General features: G+C 42.8%; 1 protein-coding gene across 1 annotated transcript in view; it reads right to left on the bottom strand.

The window, feature by feature from the left end:
• The window catches only part of FAM20C (FAM20C golgi associated secretory pathway kinase), a 244,045-nt gene that overhangs the window by 164,421 nt on the left and 52,833 nt on the right, over positions 1-26,791 (bottom strand). Inside the window, exon 3 of the mRNA XM_040356779.1 lies at positions 19,376-19,454. Coding sequence (XP_040212713.1) covers positions 19,376-19,454 — 79 coding nt within the window. The remainder of the gene's footprint in view (positions 1-19,375; positions 19,455-26,791) is intronic.

Below are 26,791 nucleotides of genomic sequence, written 5' to 3' on the forward strand. Positions count from 1 at the left end.
GCACCAGTTAGCCCAGCAATGAGTGAATGCTTCCTACATTTGCCTCCCCTTGGTGATGTCACATGTTCCCTGCGCCTGTGGATTCATCTTCGCTGCTGTGAGACAAAGTCACATTTTCAGGCTTCCACGTCACATTCATTTACAAAATCTGAGGCTGATGCCTAGCCCTGCATCGGAGTTCTGCTGACACCAAGCATTACTGTTCCATGGGCACTCTGCTCTATCACAGCTCAGGACAGAGGACATGACGTGACTGAAATGCATTGAATCACCTGAACACTTCCTTTCCGCTGGATTATTAGGCAGGCTAAATACCATTTCTGCTAAACAGTGGTGGCTCATTATTACTTTACTCCATAGGTCACCTCAACATACAGCAGACAATCTCAATCAGGGTAACCCTAATGCGGCGTACACACGGTCGTTTTTCGGCATGAAAAAAAAACGACATTTTACGACATGTCCAAAAAATGAAGTTTTTCCAACTTCATCATTAAAAACGATGTTGCCCACACACCATCGTTTTTCAAAAATGATGAACAAAGCGTGGTGACGTACAACGCGTACGACGGCACTCTGAAGGGGACGTTCTATTCGCCTTTGGGCTGCTTTTAGCTGATTCCGTGTCTGTTACAGCGTGATGAATGTGCTTACTCCATTATGAATGGTAGTTTTACCTGAACGAGCGCTCCCGTCTCATAACTCGCTTCTGGGCATGCGCGGGTTTAAAACGTTGTTTTAGCCCACACACGATCATTTTTTACAACCTGAAAAACGACATTTAAAAAAACGACATTAAAAAATGCAGCATGTTCGAATTATTTTTTTGTCGTTTTTCAGAAAGCCGAAAAACGATGTGAAGCCCACACACGATGATTTTTTTTCATGCCGAAAAACGACCGTGTGTACGCGGCATCAGGTTCCTCCAGAAATTGCCAGAGGTTCCTTAAGCTCTTACTGACTGACCTCCCATTTGATGGTGCCTTCATAATTCTGGGTCCAAAGTCCCTTGGCAGAGCCAAAAGCATGACACCAATATTATTTTTAGCTGGCTGCAAGGATGGCATTCCGACCACCACTGTAAAGGGGGCCATTCTTCCCACAGGCCAATGAAATGACCACTGATCACTAATACATTACCGTATATATTCGAGTATAAGCCAAGTTTTTCAGCACATTTTTTTGTGCTGAAAATGCCCCCCTCAGCTTATACGCGAGTCTCGCCCGGTGCTGTACCCATCTGCAGCCTAACCCCCAGGCGCTGTGATACATCTTCAGTCTTGTATCTCCCAGCGCTGTGCCCATCTTCAGTCTTATTATCTCCCGGCGCTGTGCCCATCTTTAATCTTATTATGTTCCGGGGCTGTGCCCATCTTTAATCTTATATCTTACGTCCGTCTGACTTTCCGACAAAAAAAGTCAGATGGAGGCTACACATGGCCGGACTTTCTGAGAAAAAAAGCCCGTCTGACTTTTTTTCTCGGCAAGTCCAACCGTATGTACGAGGCATAATAGTATGAGAATTCCTGTTTGGGGCAAAACAGGAGGAAGAGGGAGCCATGAACACAACGTTCCAGTGTCAGAGGACAAAACAGTGACTGGAATAAGCCTGATTGTTTTTCTGGCCAACAGTTCTTGTACTGCCCCATCAACACTGGATCATTGCCCACTCTTACGAAAAAACAAAATAACAGGATAGTGTCATCTAACAAAAGAAACCTTTACTGTATCAAAAATTGAGTTTTTTTGTAAACCACTAGGCCCCGTTCTTCATCTGAGGAGTTAACTGGAAGGTGTGACTCATTGCTCCCTCTGTACAGATGATGGGATGTGACATTTCTGAACACCCAGGGGCAAGAGAGGAGCTGGTTTACAGTCAGGATCTGCTATGGACTGTTACTAAACTTTCCAGGAGATGAGCACGCTATAAGCTGCAGTCAGCAAGGCTGAAATTCAGCGATTTTATAGGAATGGACCTTTGTTGTGAAAAGCTGCCAGTACAGAGAGCCATTCAGATTGGTAACTATAAATTACCAGCTTATCTCTGTAGAGTTAGCCGCCAGATCAGGTTGCCTGCTTAATAACACAGGCATGAGCGCTACAAACAGGAAAACTGCGGGCTTTGTTTACTAATCCACCTCCCATGTCATTTTAACACTCTCCTCGCAGCCAGACTTCAGAGGCTTGCCTAGAGAGACTGGTAAATAATGATAGTGTAGAATGAAAAAAAAAATATATATACAGTATATACAGTGGAACCTCAGATTGCGAGTAACAAGCGTTTCGCAATACGAGCGATTATTTAAAAAAATTCCTGACTCGGTTTTCTAGTGTTGTCGAGCAGGATTCAAGCCTCGGCGGTGTGCAGTACCGCATTTGGCCAGAGGTGCGGGGGCGCCGGTGACACTTGTAGCCGTTTCGGGAATACTTGCCTTTCCAAGGGTTTCCAATTCCAGCCGATAGGTCTCCGAGTATTACCCAGTCTCTCCGATGCTCCCCCACCTCTGGCCACAAGCGGTATTGCATGCCATAGAAGTCAATGTGGAACAAATTATTTTAGTTTTCATTGACTTCTATGGAGCGAGTGCTTTGGATTACAAGAATTCTCCTGGAACGGATTATGCTCGTAATCCAAGGTTCCACCATATATATATATATTTATATATCTATATATGAATCTATATATATTTATATATATATATATATATATATATATATATATATATATATATATATATATATATATATATATATATATATATATATATATATATATATATAGATACTGTATATATAAAACGCTGTAAACCTAGCAACCCCCCCTGTGACCCTAACACTAATCCTCCCTGTGTAACTCTAACACTAATCCTCATACAAACCCTCCCTGTGTAACTCTAACACTAATCCTCACACTAACCCTCTCTGTAAACCTAGCAACCCCCCTCGTGTGACCCTAACACTAATCCTCACACTAACCCTCTCTGTAAACCTACCAACCCCCCATGTGACCCTAACACTAATCCTCACAATAACCTTCCCTGTGTAACTCGAACACTAATCCTTACACTAACCCTCTCTGTAAACCTAGCAACCCACCTCATTTGACCTCTAACACTAATCCTCACAATAACCCTCTCTGTAAACCTAGCAACCCACCTCATTTGACCTCTAACACTAATCCTCACACTAACCCTCTCTGTAAACCTGGCAAACCCCTTCATGTGACCCTAACACTAATACTTACAATAACTTAACTCTAAGGCCTCGTACAGACGGGCAAACATGTACGATGAAAACGGTCCGCCGGACCGTTTTCAGCGTACATGTCTGCCAGGAGATTTCTGTATGATGGCTGTACACACCATCATACAGAAATCCGCGCGTACTCGATACGCGGCGACGAGGCTGCGCCGTCGCCCTGGCAGTTCAGGGATGGCGGCCGCTCGGACATGTACGGTAGGTCTGTACAGATGACCGAACATGTCCGACGGACAGGATTCCAGCGGGCATGTTTCTAAACATGTTTAGAAATATTTGCCTGCTCGAAAAAGGCCCGGCGGGCAAATGTACGCTGGAATCCTGTCCGCTCGGCTGTACAGACGACCGAACATGTCTGCTGAAACTGGTCCGCGGACCAGTTTCAGCAGACATGTTCGGTCATCTGTACGGGGCCTTACACTATTCCTCACACTAACTCCTAATGCAATTCTAACACTAATCCTTGTAATAACCCTCCCTATAATCCTAACAACTCCCCGATGTAACCCTAACACTAATCCTTACATTAGCTCTACACCAGGGTCCTGCCAAAAAAACACTTCCTGTCCCAATAGAGATGAATTTATGGCATCGGAATCTCCCATTTCATGTGTCCAACCCCAAGAATGATTGAGCGGTGGGCTTTAGGTCTGCTCATTCAGCGAGCTTTTAAACTGCAGATTGGTGGACTGAAGGGTGGCACAGAAATGATGGTATTGTACACACCAATCTTGCACCCGATGCCCTTTGATGATGCCCACCTGATTAAAGTTTAATGTTTTTCCATTTCATTTTCAGTTTTCAAGATGAAGGAACCAGCAATGTACAAATTATAATATTACCATATGTAGATTTCATTCTACAATATCCAATATCCGCCTTCTCCTACACTGTTATATTTTGTTACTTTCTTTTATTACATTCCCTTTCGGTTCGTAGAAGTATATTATTTGCAGAACTCTAATTTAGGATTCATTTATTATACTGTGTAGCTGCTAATAGAGACTATTGTGGACTCCTGCTCAGGAAAACTATTTAAATCAACCATGCAGAATGTAGTTCAAAACAAGATAATGGAATGTGATTTTCAGACGGCGAGGAAAAAAAAAAAAAAAGAGACAACAAATCGCTCACATTTGGAATAACGCCCAGTGCAAATAGCTTATCTCCTCTGTTCTGGGCTGGAAGTGGAAATGTGCCTGTGAATAATCTTCCATCCAACAGACTTTCAAAAAATAAATAAAAAATACAATACTTTTATTTAAAACAGTGGCTTGGTCTTTAAATTAGAGCATAGGACTGGACTGTCCCTGAAGGATTGGATTTGGGCTGGGGCGTTTTTATTCTGAACACAAAAGCAAAACTGTTGTATAGTAAAGATTTCCAGTCCATAGATGTGATGACTGCCTTAGTTTTCTTTTTTTACTCTTTATTTTCACTTTCTGTCCTTTGGTGACAACATCAACTACACAGCACAGTGCATTAGGACTACAGAACAACTGCCCCTTTCCTCTCCTTTGTTAGGTGGAGGTGTTCTGTAATCTTAACACGCTTTCCTGGGCATGCAACTTTTGCATTAGCGGAGAAGCGCCATACACGCATGCACCAGTAAACCATGATGCAGAGGTCATCAATGTTTATCCAAGCATGGCCGTGTACAGCTGTTCACTTGTACTGGTGGCACGTGTGGCTCCCCCCACACCAGAAAGAACTCAGGTTTTTATGGTCTGGCACACAGGAGCTAATAAGCATGAGGCCTTTCAGACATAGGCGTGCGCAATGGGTGTGCCAGGTGTGCCTGGGCACACCCTAATCCTGGAGTTGACAACCCATCCATCGTGGGCAGGTGACAGGTAAACCACAATCCTTACTTGCCAACCCCCAGAACCTGGACAGGATAGGCGGCGGGGGGTGGAAATTAGTGGAACCAATCTGTATTTTCTTCTGCAGCAGCTGAAAGTAGGCTTCTCCTTCTCTCCCTCGTTCGACATTCAGCTGTTAAAGGAGGAAAATAAAGGGGATCGGTACCAATATATGCTAACCCTCTTGTCCCAGTTCATCTTCTTTCTGCTGCCCAGGTGCCCCTGTGTGCTCCCCCCCCCCATTATTTCAGGATGACGGGCGGGGAAGAGGTCAGTTAATATGTCACAAACGCATATGTGTTGGAACTTTGAGGTACACACCCTAATTCAAAAGGCTGCACACACCTATGCTTTCAGATAAAACTGTAACAGAGTGCACAGGACACAGACCGGCACCGGATTTCTGTCAGGATCAACAGGTATTTTTTTCATGTATCAGATATACAGGGGTTGGTTTAGGCTGGGTTCACACATATGTGGCCGTGGTTTCAGTGCAGCAGTCTGGTACAGTTCTGTTTACCGGTTCAGGTGCAATTCAGATGCAAATTTTTCTCTGAAATCACTCACCGTACCCCTAAATGCACAGGACTCTTTTTAAAACTGTCCGGTGGCCACCCTGCCAGTGCCGGTGCATCCATAAAGGACACACGGGCGCCCCCCCACTCTCTCCTGCCACCTCTCTCTCACCATAGATAGATTGATGCATTGCATCAATCTATCTATGGTCGCCGCTGCCACCCCCTATTCATGGCTGCGTTTGATGGGCACAGTGGCCGCATTTGATAGCACAGTGGTGGCAATTGATGGCACAGTGGCGGCAATTGATGGCACAGTGGCTGCGTTTTAAGGGCACAGTGGTGGCAATTAATGGGCACAGTAGCTGCGTTTGACGGGCACAGTGGCTGCAATTGATGTTTTTATTTTTTCAGTTTGTTTGCGACCCCACAAAAATTTTAAGCACCAGCCGCCACTGCACCCTACACTTGTATAAATCGGCTCCATTGAAAGCCGGCCCATTCACATGTTATGCAAATTGGATGCGGTACAAAAGCATGCAGGACCCTCTGATTCCTCCTGTATTGAATTGTGTTGTAACTGTACTGCCTACCTTCATGTTGTAAAGCGTTGCACAAACTGCTGACGCTATATAAATCCTGCATAATAATAATAATTATAACAATAATAATTATGTATGTGAACCAAGCCTTACTAAAACTAGAGAGTGCAAAATCTGGTGCATCTCTGGATAGAAACTAATCAGCTTCCAGTTTTTTTTTTTTTGTCAACGCTTAATTGAACAAGCGGAAGTTAGAAGCTGATTGGCTACCATCAGTGGCAGACCCTCAATTAGGGGCGCAGCTCCCCCTAATCTATGTGCCCAGCCCCTAATTTACATACAGGGCGACAGACGCATAGATTTCAATGTTTTTTTTTTTTTTTTGAGGCATGTGATTAGAGCCTGAAGCTCTAATTGGCTTTAAAAAAGGGTGGTCTCGGGGCTCAGAGCACCGCGCTCTGAGCTCACTCAGTTGTGTGACAATAGTGAATTAATATTCGCTATTGTAATCCCTATCCTCCTCCCGGCCAATTAGGAAGCAGGTCTTGAGACCAGATTGGCTGAAAGGAGAAGCAACCATAATGGGGACGCAGGGGGGAGCCGCCGAGGAAGAGAAACAGAGGAGGAGACAAAGGCCCGTGACCTAGATGGGGTAAGTGCGGGGTTTGCCGATCGACCTTGTGACGGGGGGATTTTGACTGACCAACTGAACGAGGGTTGTGGGGGTTTTGACGGACCTACAGACCAACCAGGGGGGGTGTCAGGTGGTTTGTTTGCAGTCTCCCCCCCGCAAAAAATGGAGCACCAAGCGCCACTGGCTACCACACACAGCTGCACCAGATTTTTCACTTTTCAATTTTAGTAAATCAACCTGATAGTGTAGATAGGGAAATGAAGCATGTAGCATGGGTGCAGAGTCAAGAAAGAGAGAACTCTGTGTATGGCAAGCTTTCTATAAACAAGGACATAGTAGCAGCTCTGGGAGCAAAGCCATGGAGGAAGGAGAGTAGTAGGAACGTCATTGGAAGGAGAGATAACCTTATCGCTCTCGATATGATAAAGCCATTACATGAGATACAATAGCACCATTGTGCACAGAATCAGTGACAGTGGGGATAACGATATGGCTTGATAAACTGCAACTGAAAAATCAAATGAGCAGCATGGAAAGTGTTGGCTGAGCAGCCACTGTATCCTATCAGATGCTGCCACTGTTGGGGTATTCAGAATGCTGCAGGTGGCAGCACAAATAGCCAGTATGCTAAACAGCATGAATGACAGCGAGTAACCCATCATGTATGCAGGGCTGGTGCAAGGATTTTTGACACCCTAGGCGAAATTTAGCCACCCCCTTGGCTCCACCTCTGCCTCCACTCATGACGCCACCTCCTTTGCCCTGCCCATGTATACCCCACCTTTTTAATGAAGCTTCCATCAAATGCAGCCTCACCAGCGCCTTCAAATGCAGCCTACCAGCTCCTATCAATGTAGCCTACCATTGCTCACCAATGAATGTTTGCTTGCTTCCATTAATTTGGGAGTCAGGACACAGTCCTCTGTTGCTGCTGCACCTCTGATACTATGTGAGAATGGAGCGGTGGCTGCCTGCTGATGCTGAGACTTAGTTGCTTGATGCAGAGAGAAGATAGTAGTAACAACAGTGGCCGGGTGCCCTAGGCAGCTGCCTAATTTGCCTAGTGGTAACACCGACCCTGCATGTATGGCTAGCCTAAAGGCTCATTAAGATGCACAGGGGGAGGCAGTAAAAGCAGGTAGTTAAGCCACAATTGTACTGCCCCCCAACCACCTATCTGAGCAAAAGCATATTGCAGCTCAGGATTGTACACATGCCGCATCCACTGTGCTTTACTGTTTGCCCATGACATTGAATGACGGGGGTGGTACTGCCACTAAATGTGACCCATTCAAGTGAATGGGGCCAGGCTGCACCCTACCTGCAATTGGTCAGCATTTTCTGGGTAAAAACAGGCAGAGCAGAAGATCTGTCAAACGCTTCTAGAAAGCGACCTACTCTGGACAGCAGCGAGGACTTCCGCACGTTAGAATAACCCCTTACACTGACTTCAGATGCTGAATTTAACACAGACCCCAAACATAAATGACTCAATGATCATTAACTGGTTTACCTAAAGCGTTTTATTATCAGTCACAGATGAACACGTGCAAGTTTCAGCAGCTAATGAAAACCAATGGTATAATGTGGAGTGATATATTCAAAGTAATAGCCGACATCCTGTGTAGTAAATCCATAGGAAGTTAGAACTGTTATCTATCAATGTGTTTAATACCACAGCTACAATAGTGATGATACATAGATCATCCAAGCAGATATATCCACAGCTAAAATACACATACTGTATATATATCCATATAAATAAATAGAATTTATATTTCATATATATGTATATATATATATATATATATATATATATATATATATATATATATATATATATATATATATATATATATATAATATAAATTCTAACACCTGCCAAGAGATGTATAACTCTAAAACTCCTACAAGAATGTCACATTGTATAGCCCAGGGGTCTCCAAACTTTTCAAACAAAGGGCCACTTTATTTCCCTTCAGACTTTAGGAGGGCCGGATTGGCCAGCAAGGGAAGAAAAAGTCACGGGCCCGGCATCAGTGAGAACAATATGGCCTCAGGGTTGGGGGTCAATAGGAAGAGGAGTATTCCACCTATTAGTAGGAGGAATAGTATCCCATCATTGGTATCAGTGGATAATATAGTGCCCCATTGTTGGTGTCAATGGGAGGAATAGTGCCTCATGTCAGTGGGAGGAATTGTGCCCCAAGGGCTGGATAAAGGCTAGCAAAGGACCACATCTGGCCCTCAGGCCGCAGTTTGGAGACCCCTGGTATAGCCATAAAGATGACATGACTATTTACATTGCACAGCTCTGCAGCTTCCAAGTACCTTCCCTCCCTCCAGTCTATTAACTGAACTAATGAAAGTCACCCCACTGGTGAGCTCCTCTCTGTGCATGCTTTTCCACTAATCCTGCCTAAACATCCAACTCCTAGTGGCTGAAATATGTTAGGATGATACCACTACACAATATATTACAGCATAATTGCAAATATTACACCTTAAGGACTGCCCACTTTTCAGCAGCTGGCAAGCACAGCATCTAGGCTGGGGCATGTGTATCAAACCGTCCAGCAGCCTTTCTAGCTTAAAGTGGGCAACCGAGGGGCAGTTAAACTATGGCCTAACTACCCATTTTTACCACCCCACCTTACAGCCACAGATGTGAATGAAGCCTAACAGCCCTTTAAGGTGGTGGCTGTATTTGTTTTCTTTTTTTCAGACTTTCTTTCCTTTATTTTCACCTGGTGAACCTTCTAGTTATACACCTCTGTTCTTGTATTAAAACACTCCCTTGCTGTACTCTATCTATGGAAGAGCAGCATTCTCACCCTAGGGAAGGAAAAATGTTAGGACTATAGCCACCTTTCCCATGCCCTCTCTCAGGTGGTGTTTTGTAGTCTACATTGAGAACTGATAATGCTGTTGGTCAACACAGACAAAGTGTACAGGCACCATATGTGACCAATATGATGCCACTCAAAGCCTCCTGCATACCATCCCACTGGCTCTCCCTCTACTCCAGGTGCTGGCCCTTCCGTCCATCCAAAGTAAAGCCTCGTACACACGACCAAGGAACTCGACGGGCGAAACACATCGTTTTCCTCGTCGAGTTCCTTGTTAGGCTGTCAAGGAACTCGACAAGGCAAGTTTCTCCATTCCCGTCAAGGAAATAGAGAACATGCTCTCTTTTTGGCTCGTCGAGTTTCTCGACAGTTTCCTCGACGAAAATGTACACCTGACCGGTTTCCTCTCCAAAAAAATATCTCCCAGCAAGTTTCTTGCTGGTTTTTGCCGAGAAACTCAGTCGTGTGTACGAGGCCTGATACTAAGCCCTGGGCCATACACTGTGTGTATCAATCTCATCACCTTGAGGCGATTTAGTTTGCATTTGTAGCGCTATACAAGTTACTCACTCATCTCAAAGTGAAATTAAGAGCTTGTTGGCCAAGCCCCTCTATGTGGTTCACCTGGACTGGGCTTAATCATAGAGCTCACTCTGGGTGAAACGCGTCAGTGGAGCATAGGTACTGGGTGGGGGCTTTAGCTGAGGCTTTTACTTTCCCTTTGAAGCTAGGTTAATACACACAGAGCGTGGCTCAGGGCTTTTTATTACTGTAGAGAGCACAGTAAGTTAGCAGCTCACAAGTTGTCCAGCAGGATTAACAGGTATTTGTTTTTACTTTTTTAACTGATTCAATAAAACTCTTTCAACTGTATATTTAACAGACGTGGAATCACATAACAGAAGTTCATTGTTAGAGTATACATATAGATTAACTCAAGGATCAACTGTATCTATTACATAGTTAGTCTGGTTGAAAAAAGACACAAGTCCATCTAGTTCAATAAAAAAAAAAAAAATCATAATCATTTTAATCATAACTTGCCCAGTTTAGAGACTTTAACAAGCAGTCCACTCACCAAGTCCAGTAGAAACAGTGGCAGAGTGTATGTAGTCAGAAATCTTGCACCAAATTCATGGAAAACCCATTTTCATTGTTAGTACCAATGCATGTGGCAAATTCCAGGAGTTTGACCCTTTTAATGTACAGTATAGTGCTGACACATCGTCATATTGGTGATAAGATCACTGATATGACGGAGTAGATCACAAGATCTAATTTAAAATAGAAGAGGTAAATAAAAGAGGTTTCAAAGTGATTTCTCAACAAGATAAAGCATGGGTACATAAATGGATTGGGAAGTTTGCTTTGACTATTACAAATGAGTTAAAGGGGTTGTAAAGGTTTAATTATTATTTTTTTAAATAACAAACATACCGTTCTTACTTCTACTGTGCATTTCGTTTTGCACAGAGTGGCCCCGATCCTTGTCTCCTGGGGTCCCTCAGTGGCTGTCTCGACTCCTCCCCGCAAAAGCTAACCCTCTTCTGGCAAGTGCTCTCCCAAAGGGGTTAGCTTGCGGGCGCGCTCCCGTGTGATACAGTCGGCGGCCATACCCGTCGGGTTTATCACTCGGCCCTGCCCCCCGGCACGCCTCGTCATTGATTCGATTTACAGTAGCGGGAGTTAATGGCTGCGCTGCTATCAATCATTCAATGAAGAGCCCACAAGAGCTGAGGGAAAGCATAGCGGTATAGCGCCCACAGAGATTCGGGGCTCAGGTAAGTAAAACAGGGGCTCGGGGGGGCCGGAGAGTGCATGGTGTTTTTTCATCTTAATGCATAGTATGCATTAAGGTGAAAACGCACAAAGCTTTACAACCCCTTTAACTACTTAAGCCCCCGACCATTTTGTTGCTAAAGGACCAGGCCCCTTTTTGCGATCCGCTTTAACTGACAATTGCGCGGTCATGTGATGTGGCTCCCAAACAAAATTGGCGTCCTTTTTTTCACCGCAAATAGAGCTTTCTTTTGGTAGTATTTGATCACCTCTGCGGTTTTTATTTTTTGCACTCTAAACAAAAATAGAGCGACAATTTTGAAAAAAAATCAATATTTTTTACTTTTTGCTATAATAAATATCCCCAAAAAATATATAAAAAGTATTCTTCTGAATATTTTTGTTAAAAAAATCGCAATAAGCGGTTATTGATTGGTTTGCACAAGACTTATAGCGTCTACAAAATAGGGGATAGTTTATGGCAATTTTATTATAATTTTTTTTTACTAGTAATGGCGGCGTTCAGTGATTTTTATCGTGACTGCGACATTATGGCGGACATATCAGACACTTTTGACACTATTTTGGGACCATTGTAATTTTTACAGCAATTAATGCTATAAAAATGCACTGATTACTGTGAAAATGCCACTGACAGTGAAGGGGTTAACCTGTAGGTGGGGCTGAAGGGGTTAAGTGTGCCCTAATGTGTGATTCTTACTGTGTGGGGGCGTGGCTTGGCGTGTGGCTGATTGTCGTTCCCTATGACAGGGAACAGACGATCAGTGACAGTCTCACTAGGAAGCACAGGGAGAGGTTTGTTTACACTTACCTCTCCCCGTTCTTCAGCTCTGTGACCTGATTGTGCGACACCGGTGGCGATCGAATCCGCAAGTCCTTCGGGCGCGGTCACGGAGCTCAGGTCCGGGTCGCGAGCGTGCCGCCGCCGCCGCCGCCGCCGCACGCGCGACTCACAGCTGGGATCTTAAAAGGGACGTACCTGTACCAGCCGTGCCATTCTGTCGACGATATCATCGTGTGGCGTTCCTTAAGCAGTTGAATAACATTTTTGGTGGTGCTCAGATGAATTGAGCTCTATTTTAAGTTCCTCAGGAACTGATGCTTCCTACATTGTCATTACTCTCTCAACTTCTCTAAACAGCTCCTCTGCTTCTAAGGCCTCGTACACACGACCGTTTTCCTCGACAAAATCTATCAAGAAACTTGGTGGCAGAGCTTTTTTGCCGAGGAAAACGGTCGTGTGTATGTTTTTCGTCGATAAAACTGTCGTGGATCTCGACGAGAAAAAAAGAGAACAAGTTCTCTTTTTTCTCGTCGGGAGTCTCAATTTCCCCATCGTGTTTCTCGTCGGGCTGGTTTACGACGAGAAACACGTTTGTGTGTATGCTTAGAAACCCGCGCATGCTCAGAATAAAGTATAAGATGGGAGCGCACCTTCAGTAAAAGTAGCGTTCGTAATGGAGATAGCACATTCGTCACGCTGTAACAGACTGAAAAGCGCAAATTGGCTCTCACCAAACTTTTACTTAACACGCTGTAACATGAGATTAGTAAAAGCAGCTCCAAGGGTGGCGCCAGTGGAATCAAACTTTCCCGTTATAGTTCCGGCGTACGTGTTGTACGTCACCGCGTATGAGAACAACGAGATTTTGTCTTGACAGTGTGTACGCAAAGAAAGCTTGACAAGATTCTCGACAAACCTGATAAGGAACTCATCGAGGAAAACTATTTGTAGGAGAAATGCTAAATATTTATATACACCTTTGCCAACATGTCACAAGTGTTACACTCCCTTCTAAAAAGCATCAATGACGCTCTCTATGAATTCCAGAGAATATTTTTTATTTTATGAACCGTCTTGTCCACTCACAAAGTGGGCAACATAACTGCTAAGTCTCAAATAACAGAAGCTCATTGTTAGGCCTTACGTACACTTTAATGATTTGTGAATACACACATAGCTTGACTAAACGATGTGAGGGGCTGGTGAAACGGATTAACCACAATGGAGCTTGAGGGGTTTCAGTTACTACATAACAGGTGTTATTCAATATCGCTCTACACCATGGCCCATTGAATTTACACAAGGAAACTTGGAAGGCCTCAGTTAATAAATACCAACACAGTCATCCATGCCAAGCTCCTGTAGGGAGTAGAGGCAGAAGAGCTCTTAATGACAAGGGGAAGAAATGTGTCAAGAACTTCCTGTGAACTGGTAGCACTGCAGGTCACATTCTATATATACACGTGAGTTAGTTTTTTCCATAACTCATAACTTGGCAATGTTATAACTCTAGATGCTTACAGGAACTCATCGTCATTTAGATGTATTCATACGGGGGTTTTACAGTGGGTATAGTGTATGTATATCCCTTATCATTGTCCTCAATTATCCAGATATCTCGAGTCATAGTTTTGATGGCCAAAAGGTATTTGGTCTTCGTAGAATAAGAGTACATAACAAATTCGTTTGCTCTGCCCAAAAGGGATTTTGCCCGAGAGACAAGAATATGAGCTAATTTGAGCATATTTTAAGCTGAGAAAAGATTAAAGGAACACTAAAGGCAAACATTTTTTTTTTTTTTAAGTAACAAACATGTTATACTTACCTCCACTGTACAGCTCGTTTTGCACAGAGTGTCCCCTAACCCTGTCTTCTGGGGTCCCTCGGCGGCTGTCTCGGCTCCTCCTCGCAAAAGCTTTCCACCTTCATGCGAGCAAGTGAGCATGGTGGAAAGCTTTTGCGAGAGCGCTCCCGTGATACAGCGGCGGGCATAACCGCCGACTGTATCACCCGGCCCCGCCCCCTGGCGCACCGCGTCATCCGCTGTGATTGACAGCAGCGCCAGCCAATGGCTGCGCTGCTATCAATCTGTCCAGCCTAGCCAATCAACGGCCAGGCTGGGAACCGAAGAGGATCACGTGGACGCGCGCGGGACTTTCAAGGGGTCGGGTAAGTAAAACGGGGGTTCGGGGGGGGGCGGTACTGTCGGATGTTTTTTCACCTTAATGCATAAGATGCATTAAGGTGAAAAAAACATTTACCTTTACAACCCCTTTAAAGCACAAGTCTTAAAAAAAAAGGCACATTAGACCGCAGGTTCGATAGACACAGATCACTATTGTAACCGTCATGTCGAATCTTCTATCTATATCGAACTGTTGTCACAACAAAACGAAAATAAAGCATTTATTTATGTCGGATCTTTCGAATTTCAAATTTTGCACGTTCGTTATTGTTTGTTAAAATGTATGTGAAAATTTGGACGAAAAAATGAATTTGGACGAAAAATAATGCACGTGTCTAATAGCAGCCCCCTTTCCCTTAAGGCAAGCAGGCCTACCGGTACTTGGTTGCCCCCAAGACTTAAACACAATGCTATAGTGCCTGGCCAGCCCAGCCGGGGGAAATGCGCACATAGCAAACAACAGGTTACTTGCAGTTAGCAGACAGTGTGGTTCAAAGACAGTCCAAGCAGAGGCAGGCTGAGTTCAGGGGATAATCCAGTATCCGTTCCAGGTAGAAGGGCAGGCTGCGTTCAGGAGATAATCCAGTCCAATCAGGGTCAAACACAGAGGATCCAACAACAAACAAGGCAGACTAACAGGGGTTTGGTCTAAAACAATACAGGTAGATCTGTCTCTATCACAAGCAAGGGATAGGGGGCCAGATTCACAGTATCTACTGATACTCCGGCGTATTTTCAAATTTGCCGCGTCGTAGCGTTGTTTTGAATCCTCAAAACAAGTTACGACGGCTTTAGGCTTCGATCCGACAGGCGTACGCCTTCGGATCGTAGGTGTAATACTCCGGCGCCCGGTGGGTGGAGTTTGCGTCGTTTTCCGCGTCGGGTATGCAAATTAGCTGTTTGCGGCGATCCACGAAGGTACGCGCGTTCGTCGCATTCTCTTACGTCGTCGCTAGTCGGCTTTTCCCGTCGCAAACTTACGCCTGCTATTTCATGGCTTAGATTTAGACCAGCCATGTTAAAGTATGGCCGTCGTTCCCGCGTCAAATTAAATTTTTTTTTTTTTTGCGTAAGACGTCCGGGAATACGAAATGACGTAACGCATGTCGCCGTTCAAAAAACACGTCGGGGCGCTGTAATTTCGTGCAAAGCACGGCGGGAAATTTCCTAACGGAGCATGCGCAGAACGTTCGGCGCGGGAACGCGCCTAATTTAAATGGTACACGCCCCATTTGAATTAGGCGGGCTTGCGCCGAACGCATTTACGTTACACCGCCGCAAGTTTACAGGCAAGTCCTTTGTGAATCAAGCACTTGCGCTGAAAACTTGCGGCGGTGTAACGTAAACGAGATACGTTACGCCGCAGCGCAGGTACCTGAATCTGGCCCAGAGTGTTTAGTTTGCTTATATCAGGTGACTGAGCAGATCAATCACCTAACAGGTGAACACAGACAGGGAGGATGCAACAGCCAACACCCGGCTGCTGGAATAGAGAGCAGGAGCACTTAAGTGACCATGACAGCTCTGTAGTGGATTGGATCGCTTGCCATAATTGGAATAGGGAGCAGGAGCACTAAAGTGATCATGACAGCTCTGTGGTGGATTGGATCGCTTGCCATAATATGTAAACATGCAGTGCATGCTGGCACATTATGGTAATAAGCTCCTGGGGGCCAACATTTTTTATTTTTTTAAAGAAGAACTTTTAAGGTAAAACTAAAAAGTTATATGTTACATTTTAGCAAGAGTTTGCCGTATGGGTTTTGTTTACATTGGTTCTCACTCAGTACGCAGCAGTACCGCATCTGCTTCTTTGACTGTGGGCTGCCCGTTGAACCATCAATACAGCTGATTAGCTCAAATGTAGCTGAGAGGAACCGATGGAAACAACACTGGAGCTACAGATCTGCTGACTTCTGCAATGGATCATCTGATCTGTAGTCTGGTTTTTGTTACTCACTAAGGTGAAAAAAAGGGTGTAGCAGCCATTATCTTAACATTTCAGCTCCACTTTAAAGCTGAAATCCACACAGATATAAAGGCACAAATGAATGCAGTTTTGTATTCATTAATACATCATTAAATATATATTTTTTAATACAAGCAGTGTAAGTGCAAATCCTTTGACAAGAAAAACAGTGACGTATTATGTGTAGTTAGCTCTTTGCCTGGAGTTGCACTTTAAAGTAAATGTGACACAGCACTTTCCTGAATGATTGTTGTATACCGCATCTCTAAAGTTCCGCATACACAAAGCTTTAAAAGCCTTCCCTAGGTATCTTTTTCATGTCTTTATTTCTTTGGTCAGGTGACTGCCTCCAGGCTTTCTCAGCATAGCCATATCAATTGGTGTATCTAAAGACGAGCTTTAACATCACCCAGTGCCATTGTGACTGAGGATATTATGAAGATAAGTTCTATAACATTTCCAGCTAGCCAGCCAAATTTTCCAGCTGGTGAGCAAATACTCATCAGCTGACTGTACACTAGCACGTAGCACGTACGTAGCAATACAGCACACTGTATTGCTAAGATGCTTCCTTTCAGAGTTCCTGTCAATCTAACTTACTGACTGATAGCACAGGTGCAGACAGCATAGCACTTTCAGGAAATGCCAAATCTTATTCATTATAATACTTAATAAATATTAACACTGCAACTATACTTGAAATATAAAGTGTCAAGCCTCGTACACACGACCGAAGAACTCGTCGTAAATGAAACATCGTTTTTCTCGATGAGTTCCTTGTTAGGCTTGTCAAGAAACTTGACAAGCTTTTTTTGCGTACACACTGTCAAGACAAAATCTCGTCATTCTCAAACGCGGTGACGTAAAACACGTACGACGGCACTATAAAGGGGAAGTTTGATTCCACTGGCGCCACACTTCTGAGCATGTGCGGGTTTCTAAGCATACACACAAACGTGTTTCTCGTCGAAAACCAGCCCGGCGAGGAAATTGAGACTCCCGACGAGGAAAAAGAGAACTCGTTCTCTTTTTTTCTCATCGAATTCCACAACAGTTTTCTTGATGAAAAACATGCACACGGCCGTTTTCCTCGGCAAAAAAGCTCTGCCACCAAGTTTCTTGATGGATTCTGTTGAGGAAAACGGTCGCGTGTACGAGGCCTCAGATTTTCCATAACAAGCACAAATGTTATCCACGTAGTTATATTAGTAATTCAAATTTACCTATTACTCTTCATGCCAAATACAGCACACGCTGCCCAATTGCATTACACAGGTTACAACAACCTTTCTCAACCTTTTTAATACCCTTGAAATATCCTTCAGATCTCAGGGAACCACTGCCAATATTTGCTATATCTACTGCTCAGGGTACATACGTTTGAACAGTAAGTTGAGACATAGAAATAAGTAAAATAATAAAAATGTGGTGTGCGTGCCATATTTGACAGCAAGGCTCTTTATACCACATTTTTTTTTAAGTGATAATTAAATCATAACAAGTATTTTTAATAGTCGGAAAATAAATACAGATAGTAAATGTTGTGGTGCTCCATCACATTGGTGGTTAGTAGAAAAGAGCTCCCTTACACTATATTTCAGTGAAATGCCTGCTTAAATTGAAAGTCAATGTAGACGGGCATCCACTGGTGGTCAGTGGGAAATAAATGCCCTTAGATTGGTGATCAGCTGAAGAAGGACCCCCTTAGATTTACTGTGCTCCCTTACATTGGTGGCCAGTGGGAGGAACTTAGTGGAATAGTGCTTTTTACATGGATAGTCTTTGGAAAGAATGTCCCTTAGATTGGTGGTCAGCGGGAAGATTGTCCCCCTTACAGATAGATAAAAGGATAATTGGTGTCAGTGCTTGCTTATTTACAAGTCAGAAATTTTGCAAGGAAACCTCTAGTAACCCAAACGTTCTACGAAACCCTGGTTGGGATAGGCTGGTTTCCACTTATGTAGGTTCCAATATAAAAAAAAAAACAATATTGCACAAACCTAAAATGGCAGTTGGCATTTAGCATAATTGGGTCTCCACTTTCCATAACTTCCCAGATTTCACCAAATCAAGGCACAGTGATCTCAAATTTTACTGACAGTGCCACCTTCTGGTGACTCCCAGATTCCAACCTTCTCATTCAGATATTTAGTTACTGTGCTGTCAATATCTGTCTGAAAATGAGAGGAGGCAGATGACATATGACATCACCATTGAAGCTGTGAGAGATAGAAAACCTTCCATTTTACTACATTATGTGCACAGTGAGGAACGTAGAACGTTGGCATACAGCTAAATACAGAAACAGAAATGCTTATACGTGAAATGTTTTACTTGCCAACAAAATTGAAATTCTGTTTGTCCAGAATTATTACTTTGGTGCTCCTTCTTGGCAGCATGTCTAATCACCGGACCTCACCTTTATTCACATAAGCTAAAGCAATACAGCTTGGCTATGGTATATGAGGTCATCCTTTTGTCTTCCAATTCTGCCCTCTAAAGCAGAGGTTCCCAAACTTTTCAAACAAAGGGCCACTTTATTTTCCTTCAGACTTTAGGAGAGCTGGATTGTGGCCAGCAGGGGCAGAAAATGGCATGGGCCCGACATCAGTAAGAATAAATATGGCCTCAGGGTTGGTGGTCAATAGGAGGAGGAGGAGTATTCCGCCTATTAGTAGGAGGAATAAGTATCCCATCATTGATACTGGTGGAAGATATAGTGCCTCATATCAGTGGGAGGAATTGTGCCTCAAGGGCCGGATAAAGGCTATAAAAGGGACACATCTGGCCCTCGGGCCGCAATTTGGAGACCCCCTGCTCTAAAAGATGCAAAGATATATATTTTGTATTGAATACGTAACTGGATGAATCAGTGTTGCCTACAGTTCTGCTGTCTCTTAAATAAAAATCGGTACTCATTTCCCGGTAGTTAAGCGTATAAAAACAACAGTTACAATAGTAAAAAAAAGCGACTTACTTCATAGGTTTGAACAAGGCTTGCCCATAATTTTGGAAAGTCATAATAAGTTTGAGTTGGGTACCTCCCGATTTCATTGCTAGTAAAAAAAGGAAAAAAGAGAAAAATCAATAATCTTTTATACTCATAATGGCTGATTGTTTTCTTTTCATCTCACATTTTCTTGTTTCATTTTGGCAGAGCGGGCTGACAGCGTAGAGCACCACTGAATGTAGAGGGACTGGTACAAGGCTCAGCGATTAGCTAAACAGCTCATTACAGATCTCCTGTAATGTCATGTTTTCAGACATATCTTGCAGTGAATTACCCGGTCCAGAATACACATGAAAAGCACACTTTGATTTCTAGCTAAAACATGTCTTCCACTAACTCTAACCTGCTGACACCCCCAGCTGATTGTGATTTTCTTGAAAAGTGGTGTTTATTCTCAGGAAAACTATCATTACGGATGATTGTGTAGCTTAAAACATAATTATCCGTTTTCATATGCAGAGCACATGCTTTAAACAAGTGTTTGCGCACCGCCATACACAAAGGTTTGCTGGACTACCAATATATAAGTAGCCTGATGTGCAATACAATATTCATGATGTATGTATCGGAATAAAACAGCCTGCCTTGGCAGCACCATCACAGCGTTAGTTGTTGTGTTTTAAATACACGATGAAGGGAAAGTATGTACATTCTACTGTCACCTAGGATGTTGAAAGCTGAACTTCTGGCAAAAGCTAAATACATTTAATGGGAACTTTTTCTTTTACTGTTAGTGCCGGTTCCCACGGGGGCAACCTGACTTACAGCGCAACTTTGCAAGGCAACTTCAGCGAGATTTCAGAGCGATTTGTAACAACTTACAATGCGACTTAAAGTTGCCTCCATGACAGGCGACTATTCTGATTATTCTGTGGCCAATCACAGAATAATCAGCTCTGTGGGAGGGACAGGTTCGCCTGCATAAACTATTTTCTTTTCCTGTAAAGTTGGTTCAGTTAAGATGGTGATCCGAATTCCATTGAAATCTATGGGTACAAGTTGCCTAGAAGTCGCCTTGAAGTAGTACAGGAACCTTTTCTAAAGTCGGAGCGACTTCAGTAGTGTACATTAACATCTCATTGACTAACATGGGATTACTGATGCCAAGTGACTTGGACGACTTGAGGTAGTATTATATTTAGATTTAGATACAGTCCTACTAGACAGCAGATCCAGGTTGGGGCCGGACTTTCCTGTACTGTAGTTAAAAGGTATCTTTACTCAGGAAAAAAAAAAAAACTTTCCCCATTGTATTCCTTCCCTTCTACTACTTTGTTTTCTATGTTTATTTATTTTTGCATTTCACCCTTTCCCTTGCCTCTGAAGGGTAGCAGCACAGGGGTGCCCAATAAAGTTCCCAAAACTAGCCTATAGGCATCACCATAGTGTGGGTTTGGAACCCTGTAGGAAAAAGTAAGTAGTGTAAGTGCCTAGGTGTAAGTTTGAGGTCCCTAGATCAGTGAGTTGGGTGTACCACAGGTGGTAAAGGAAGTGCCAGCCTTGCCCCTGCCACTATCGGGCATCTTGGGTAGCGGGCTCTGTAAAAATAGTCTGGTGGGAGTCTACCTGGGAGACTTGGCTATGAAAAGCAGTGCAGGTACCAAGGCTTCCAAAATGTGATCATTGAGGCTCTAGGTTCTGGGGGTTTCCCTTAAAAAGGAAGCCATAAGGAAGATGTTCAGGTCTAATGGGACTATTCACATCCCTTTGGCATGGGAGATAGGGCTCTGCAAAACCCCTGGAGGTAACGGCTGTTCCTTGACTTGGCCCTCATCTCTCATGTTTCCTGTATGTGTTGTCACTGTTGGGATGACTGGAAAGACCTATATATGTAAATTAACTGTGTTTCAGTAGAATGTTAAGATTATTCTTTTGTGTGAACTTTTCATTCTCCTAACTTCAAGATGGGAACATCTTTGGAAAAGAACAGGTGCTAGGTGAAACTGCTATAGGGATCATTTGCCGTAAGGCCTGAGAAATGGGCTACTGGGTGATGCTAGTCAGGATAAGCCGGGGGCCTCCATGGGGTGCCTTTGTATGGGAACTCAGGGGAGTATCCATATCATCTTAGTGAGTCTAAGGGGACCAATCTAGTATCTGGCTGTATAGTGAAGGATCAGCAGCAGCAGCACAATCATGAGGCTTCCTTCTGTTCTCTCTGCTACCAGACTTTTCCTTGTCAGCTTACACAGTATATGCACTGCAGCACAGCTTGATTGGCCCATAGTACTTCCCAGAGGTTGATGCCAAGCCAAACTTGGATAAAGTAATATTTTTTAAAATAACTGTTTGTACATCTACCTGTAGTTCAGCTTTTATCGCCAATAATCATAAAACATGTACAGTATTTCGATCATTTCAGATATTGTCACACAGAAATAAGTGTATGTATTTAAAAAATGTTATTCTTTTATTGGAAAATAAAAACCTTTTGAAAGTAAAACATGTATAGTAAACATACACATATAAAATAAAGGTTTATAACTAAAAAGTCGGTATAATATTTAGAGAACCTGGCTTATATGATCAGGAAGATTGATGACATCACATGATCAGAAAATCTATGCATAGAAATATATTAACAGTCTTAACGTAAAAGAAAATATTTGTAATCTATCCACCTCCCAGAGCAGGTAGCCCATCCCTTTCCCATCTGAATCTTGTTGATCACAGGAGGCTGATAGCAATGAATTTTACATTTAAGTGCATATAAATGCATGTTGTGATCTGTAAATCCTACTTCTGAATCTCATGGGTATTATCCTGCTGCACCCATCACATAGGGGTCTTGTGTAATCCAGTGGATGTGTCTTGTACTGTATATTGCTTTATACATACTGTACTGCATCAAAATGAGCTAAATTCCATAAAAACTAAGGGAAGAAGTTCAGAAGCAGGGCTGTAGATTATTTCTTTTCCTGGTGGAGTTCAGTCTTGGGTATAAAAATTAGCGAGCCTGGCACACTAACAAAGTGTGGGAGGCGCTTAAAACTTGACTTTATGTTAGTTTATACTACTGTATGTATCAACTATATACATAGTAACATATGCCACAGCCTTTGTACCCAAAATACAGCCTTATTTTCCTGTGCTACAAGTGAGAGACTAGCAGACATGTACAAACCTCAGCACATTGATACTGCAGATATCCTCATCATGGCAATCAATCTCACTTCTGTCCTAATCAAGCGGGAGGTTGCCAGCAATGCTCTGGGCCTCCCTCTTAAACCTGACGTTCATATAGTCCCCTGGCTTATCAGTCCATCCCCTAAGGGTCAATCCTGTAGGCTGAATGGAGGTGGATGAGCAGGCCCCACTATCCCTATAGCACAGTGGAGGGGTTACAGCCTAAAGCCTCCTACACACGACCAAGGAACTCGACGGGCGAAACACATCGTTTTCCTCGTCGAGTTCCTTGTTAGGCTGACGGGAAACTCAAAAAGCCAATTTTCTCCATTCCCGTCAAGGAAATAGAGAACATGCTCTCTTTTTGGCTCGTCGAGTTTCTCGACAGTTTCCTCGACGAAAATGTACACACGACCGGTTTCCTCGGCAAAAAAATATCTCCCAGCAAGTTTCTTGCTGGTTTTTGCCGAGAAACTCGGTCGTGTGTACGAGGCTTCACTCTGTGTTTATGGTGACTTTAAATAGTTCATTTGAGCCAAGCAGGTCCAAATGAACAATTTCTCTAACTAATTGATGTGCTTGCTGCCAGCACTGTATGAACTGTATGTAGCATCAGTTACATACAGTATACAGTACAGCTCTATATCAGCTACAGCAGCAGAATTGAATGAAACCAAGAGCACTCAGCCATGCACAGGATGCCTTGTATTTTACCAACAAATAAAATGCTTTCTCTGATTGGCTGAGGTGGAGTTGTGACATTATCCACCTGCCTTAGTCAATCAGAGGAAGCCTTGTATTTGTTGATGAAATACAAAGCTGAGTGCCTTCAGCCCGACTTGATTTTGTTCTGAGAGCTGCCTAACTTGATTTTGTTCCAGGGGCAGGATGTAAAGTCCCCATCCTGCTGCTGGAACATGGAGTTGTATACTGTTTGTAGCTGATGCTACATACAGTATACAACTCCAGTATGACAGTCATGCAACAATCATGCAACAATCATGCAACAATCATTTCAGAAGTGATAGTCGTTCACAGTATGGACTTCCCCTGAGACTTAGTAAAGAATTGAACCAGATGAGCATAGGGTGAGGGCTGCTAGTGCCGTCTAACCCATCAATGGTCACCAGGGATAGGGATGTTGATTTGGACTTTTCTAAGCACTAATAACACAGCAAGTAAAGTAGAATAAAAAATATTTATTAAACATAAAAAACTATACAAGGTTAAAAACATTTGAGCCAAACCCCACAATAGAAAACAGCGATTGTTGATAACGGAGAACCGTCACATATCTATTGTAGTGAAGCAGGCAAAGCCTCAGTAGATTTAGTTGTGATCTTTAATACAGGCTGAAATACTTTAATAACCTCTACTTGAACTGACCCCAGGCTGTAGAGTGAGACTTTAAACCAGCCCGGTTAACGCTTGTAGTAAAAGTTGAATGAACTTGAAAGGTTACAGAAGCCAACACCTCTTTTTATCCTTCCTCTGGAATACACCTTTAAATTTGTTGTTCCGGCATTTCTAGAATTCTTCAGAGTTGGATATTCTTGTAATGCATGTTTTTGACAACGTGATACAGTTTGGCTACATAGTTTCAGGGCAAATTCATTTTATCCCTCTATTCACTTCAAAGAATATCGTATTTCACCATCCTGGTGTACATGCTTTACTATTGCTGTCAGTGGCTCCTTAAAGTGTTTGTTGACATTTGCAAGCATAAAATTAGAAAATAAATAATTTTTGTATAATATAATCTGATAATTTTCATAAAGCTGGTTTAAATTCCACTAATATTTGTTTTCAGTTTTAGAAAATATATACTCTTATGCCCTGGACCGATCGTGTGTGGGCCCCATCAGTTTTTTTCCCATCGGTGAAAAAAATTAGAACCTGTTTTAAATTTTTCGTATGGTTAAAAAAAATGATAGAAAAAAAAACGATCGTCTGTGGGGAAATCCATCGGTCAAAAATCCATGCATGCTCAGAATCAAGTCGACGCATGCTCGGAAGCATTGAACTTCATTTTTCTCAGCACATCGTTGTGTTTTACATCACCGCGTTAGACACAATCGGATTTTTAACCGATGGTGTGTAGGCAAGACTGATGAAAGTCAGCTTCATCGGATATCTGATGAAAAAAACATCGGTTCGTTTTCATCAGACGAACCGAACGTGTGTACGGGGCATTAAACGCCTCGATTGTCTTTTTCCCTTTCATTACCAGGCCATTTTTTCATTTTCAGTGCTGTGACAGTTTGACTGACAATTACTTGGTCATGCATCACTCTACCCAAATCTATTTTATGGGACACCTAACTCTTTCTTTTGGTGGTATTTAATAACCACATTTTGTTTTTAATAATTTAACGATATGTTAAAGATAAAGATCTAAAGATATGAGCCATAGCCCTAGTACTATTTTTTTCAGCCGGCGGCTGGCTTTCTCATGAAAGCATTCTGAGCGGCTGCCCAGGGATCCCCCTCCCGCCAGTGTTTTTTGGGCTTATCGTTTCTGGCAGTTCACCCAAGAAATGATCTGGCGGTGTGGCCGGCTGCTCCCATAGGTGATCAAAGAGTATATATATATATATATATATATATATATATATATATATATACTCTTTCATCGACTATATGGCCTTGGGGGAGCAGAGCTGACAGGTGTCATGATGTCATTTTCGTTCCAAGATGAAGGTAATTTTTTTTTAAAGCAAAAGATCACATTTTTTATTTAAACTTTTGCTTTTAAAGGTAAAGAAGAGATCTGTGCTCTTTTTGACCTCAGATCTTTCCATCAAGTATTGCTCTCTTTGAGTTCACTTGTTTATCTTGTACCGCTATAGTCCTACTGCCCTCCTTTGCTTCTGGTCTTTAGGGTCTTTGGGGTCCCTTTAGCCCTATTTCTATTTAAACATCAAGAGGACCTGTCATCCTTATTTATATTACAAGGGATGTTTACATTCTCTGTAATAAGAATAAAAGTGATCAAAAAAAAAAAAAATTCAAGGGACGGTGTAAAAAAGATAAAATAAAAAGTAAAATAAATAAGAAAAAAAAATTGAAGCGCCCCCATCTCTCCATGCTTGCGTGCAGAAGTGAGTGCATACGTAAGTCAGGTGCACATATGTAAATGGTGCTCACACTTGACATGTGAGGTATTGTTGCATATGTTAGAATGAGAGCAATAATTCTAGTGCTAGACCTTCTCTGTAACTCTAAACAGGTAACTTGTAAAGGCGTTTAAAGTATCGCCTATGGAGTAGCACTGTAGTTTGTCGCCATTTCGCAAGCATGCACAATTTTAAAGCCTGACCTGCAACGTAATTATTTACTCAACGTAACATCATCTTTCACATTTTGCCAAAAAATTGGGGTAAATATTGTGTTTTTTTATTATTTATTAAAGTGTATTTTTTCCCCAAAAATTGCGTTTGCAAAACCGCTTCGCAAATACAGTGTGACATTTACAAATTGCAAATCAACATTTTATTCCCTACGGTCTTTAGTGCTAAAAAAAATGGTATAATATTTGGGGTTCTAAGTAATAAAACTAAATTAGACTTGTGAACAGAAAGTGACAGAAAAAGCCTGGTCGGCAACTTGTCATCATGCAGATGAGCATTAAGTGAATCCTCCACAAACCTGGGAAAGGTTATCTGAAGTGATGATCAACTGATCCAGAGATATACTGTAGGTATTTTTTTTGGTCTTACCATCTCCTGCCTCTTGAGCCTCCCTACTTACTGGTCCTTCAGAGCTATGTCACACCACTGATCCTAAAGAATCACTAAGGAGCTTCAATGCTACCTCGCTGGGAAAATTTTGAGACATTTGTTTACTGGCATGGAAGCGGAAACTCCTGGGTTCTGTTGGCCGGGGAGGAATGCCTTAGACGTAGTTGAAAGTTTTCCGTGTTGTGGGTAGTTGCCACCAGTAGCAGGACTGATATTGTGACACAAGCCTAACTGGATATATGACCTCCCCAATACAGAGTATTCAGAGATGGAGAAGGTTGATATCTGAATGCAATCTCAGCTGGCCATATCTCAATTTTTCTGCAGATAACGGTTATGCTTTTGCAGTTTTAGGTCCTTGGTTTAAATCCTGGGTCTACTCTGAGGAAAATATAGGAGCTGACATGGCAGGTTTGCTTTTGAAGGTGCAAATTTGAGGATTGTCATCCTCCAGCTTGCAATGTTAATTAGCTACTGGTAGCAAGCACATAGCTAGTAGGAGAACATCTCCCAACAT

The sequence above is a fragment of the Rana temporaria genome, chromosome 6 (genome assembly GCF_905171775.1).
Source record: "Rana temporaria chromosome 6, aRanTem1.1, whole genome shotgun sequence".
NCBI classification, from domain to species: domain Eukaryota; kingdom Metazoa; phylum Chordata; class Amphibia; order Anura; family Ranidae; genus Rana; species Rana temporaria.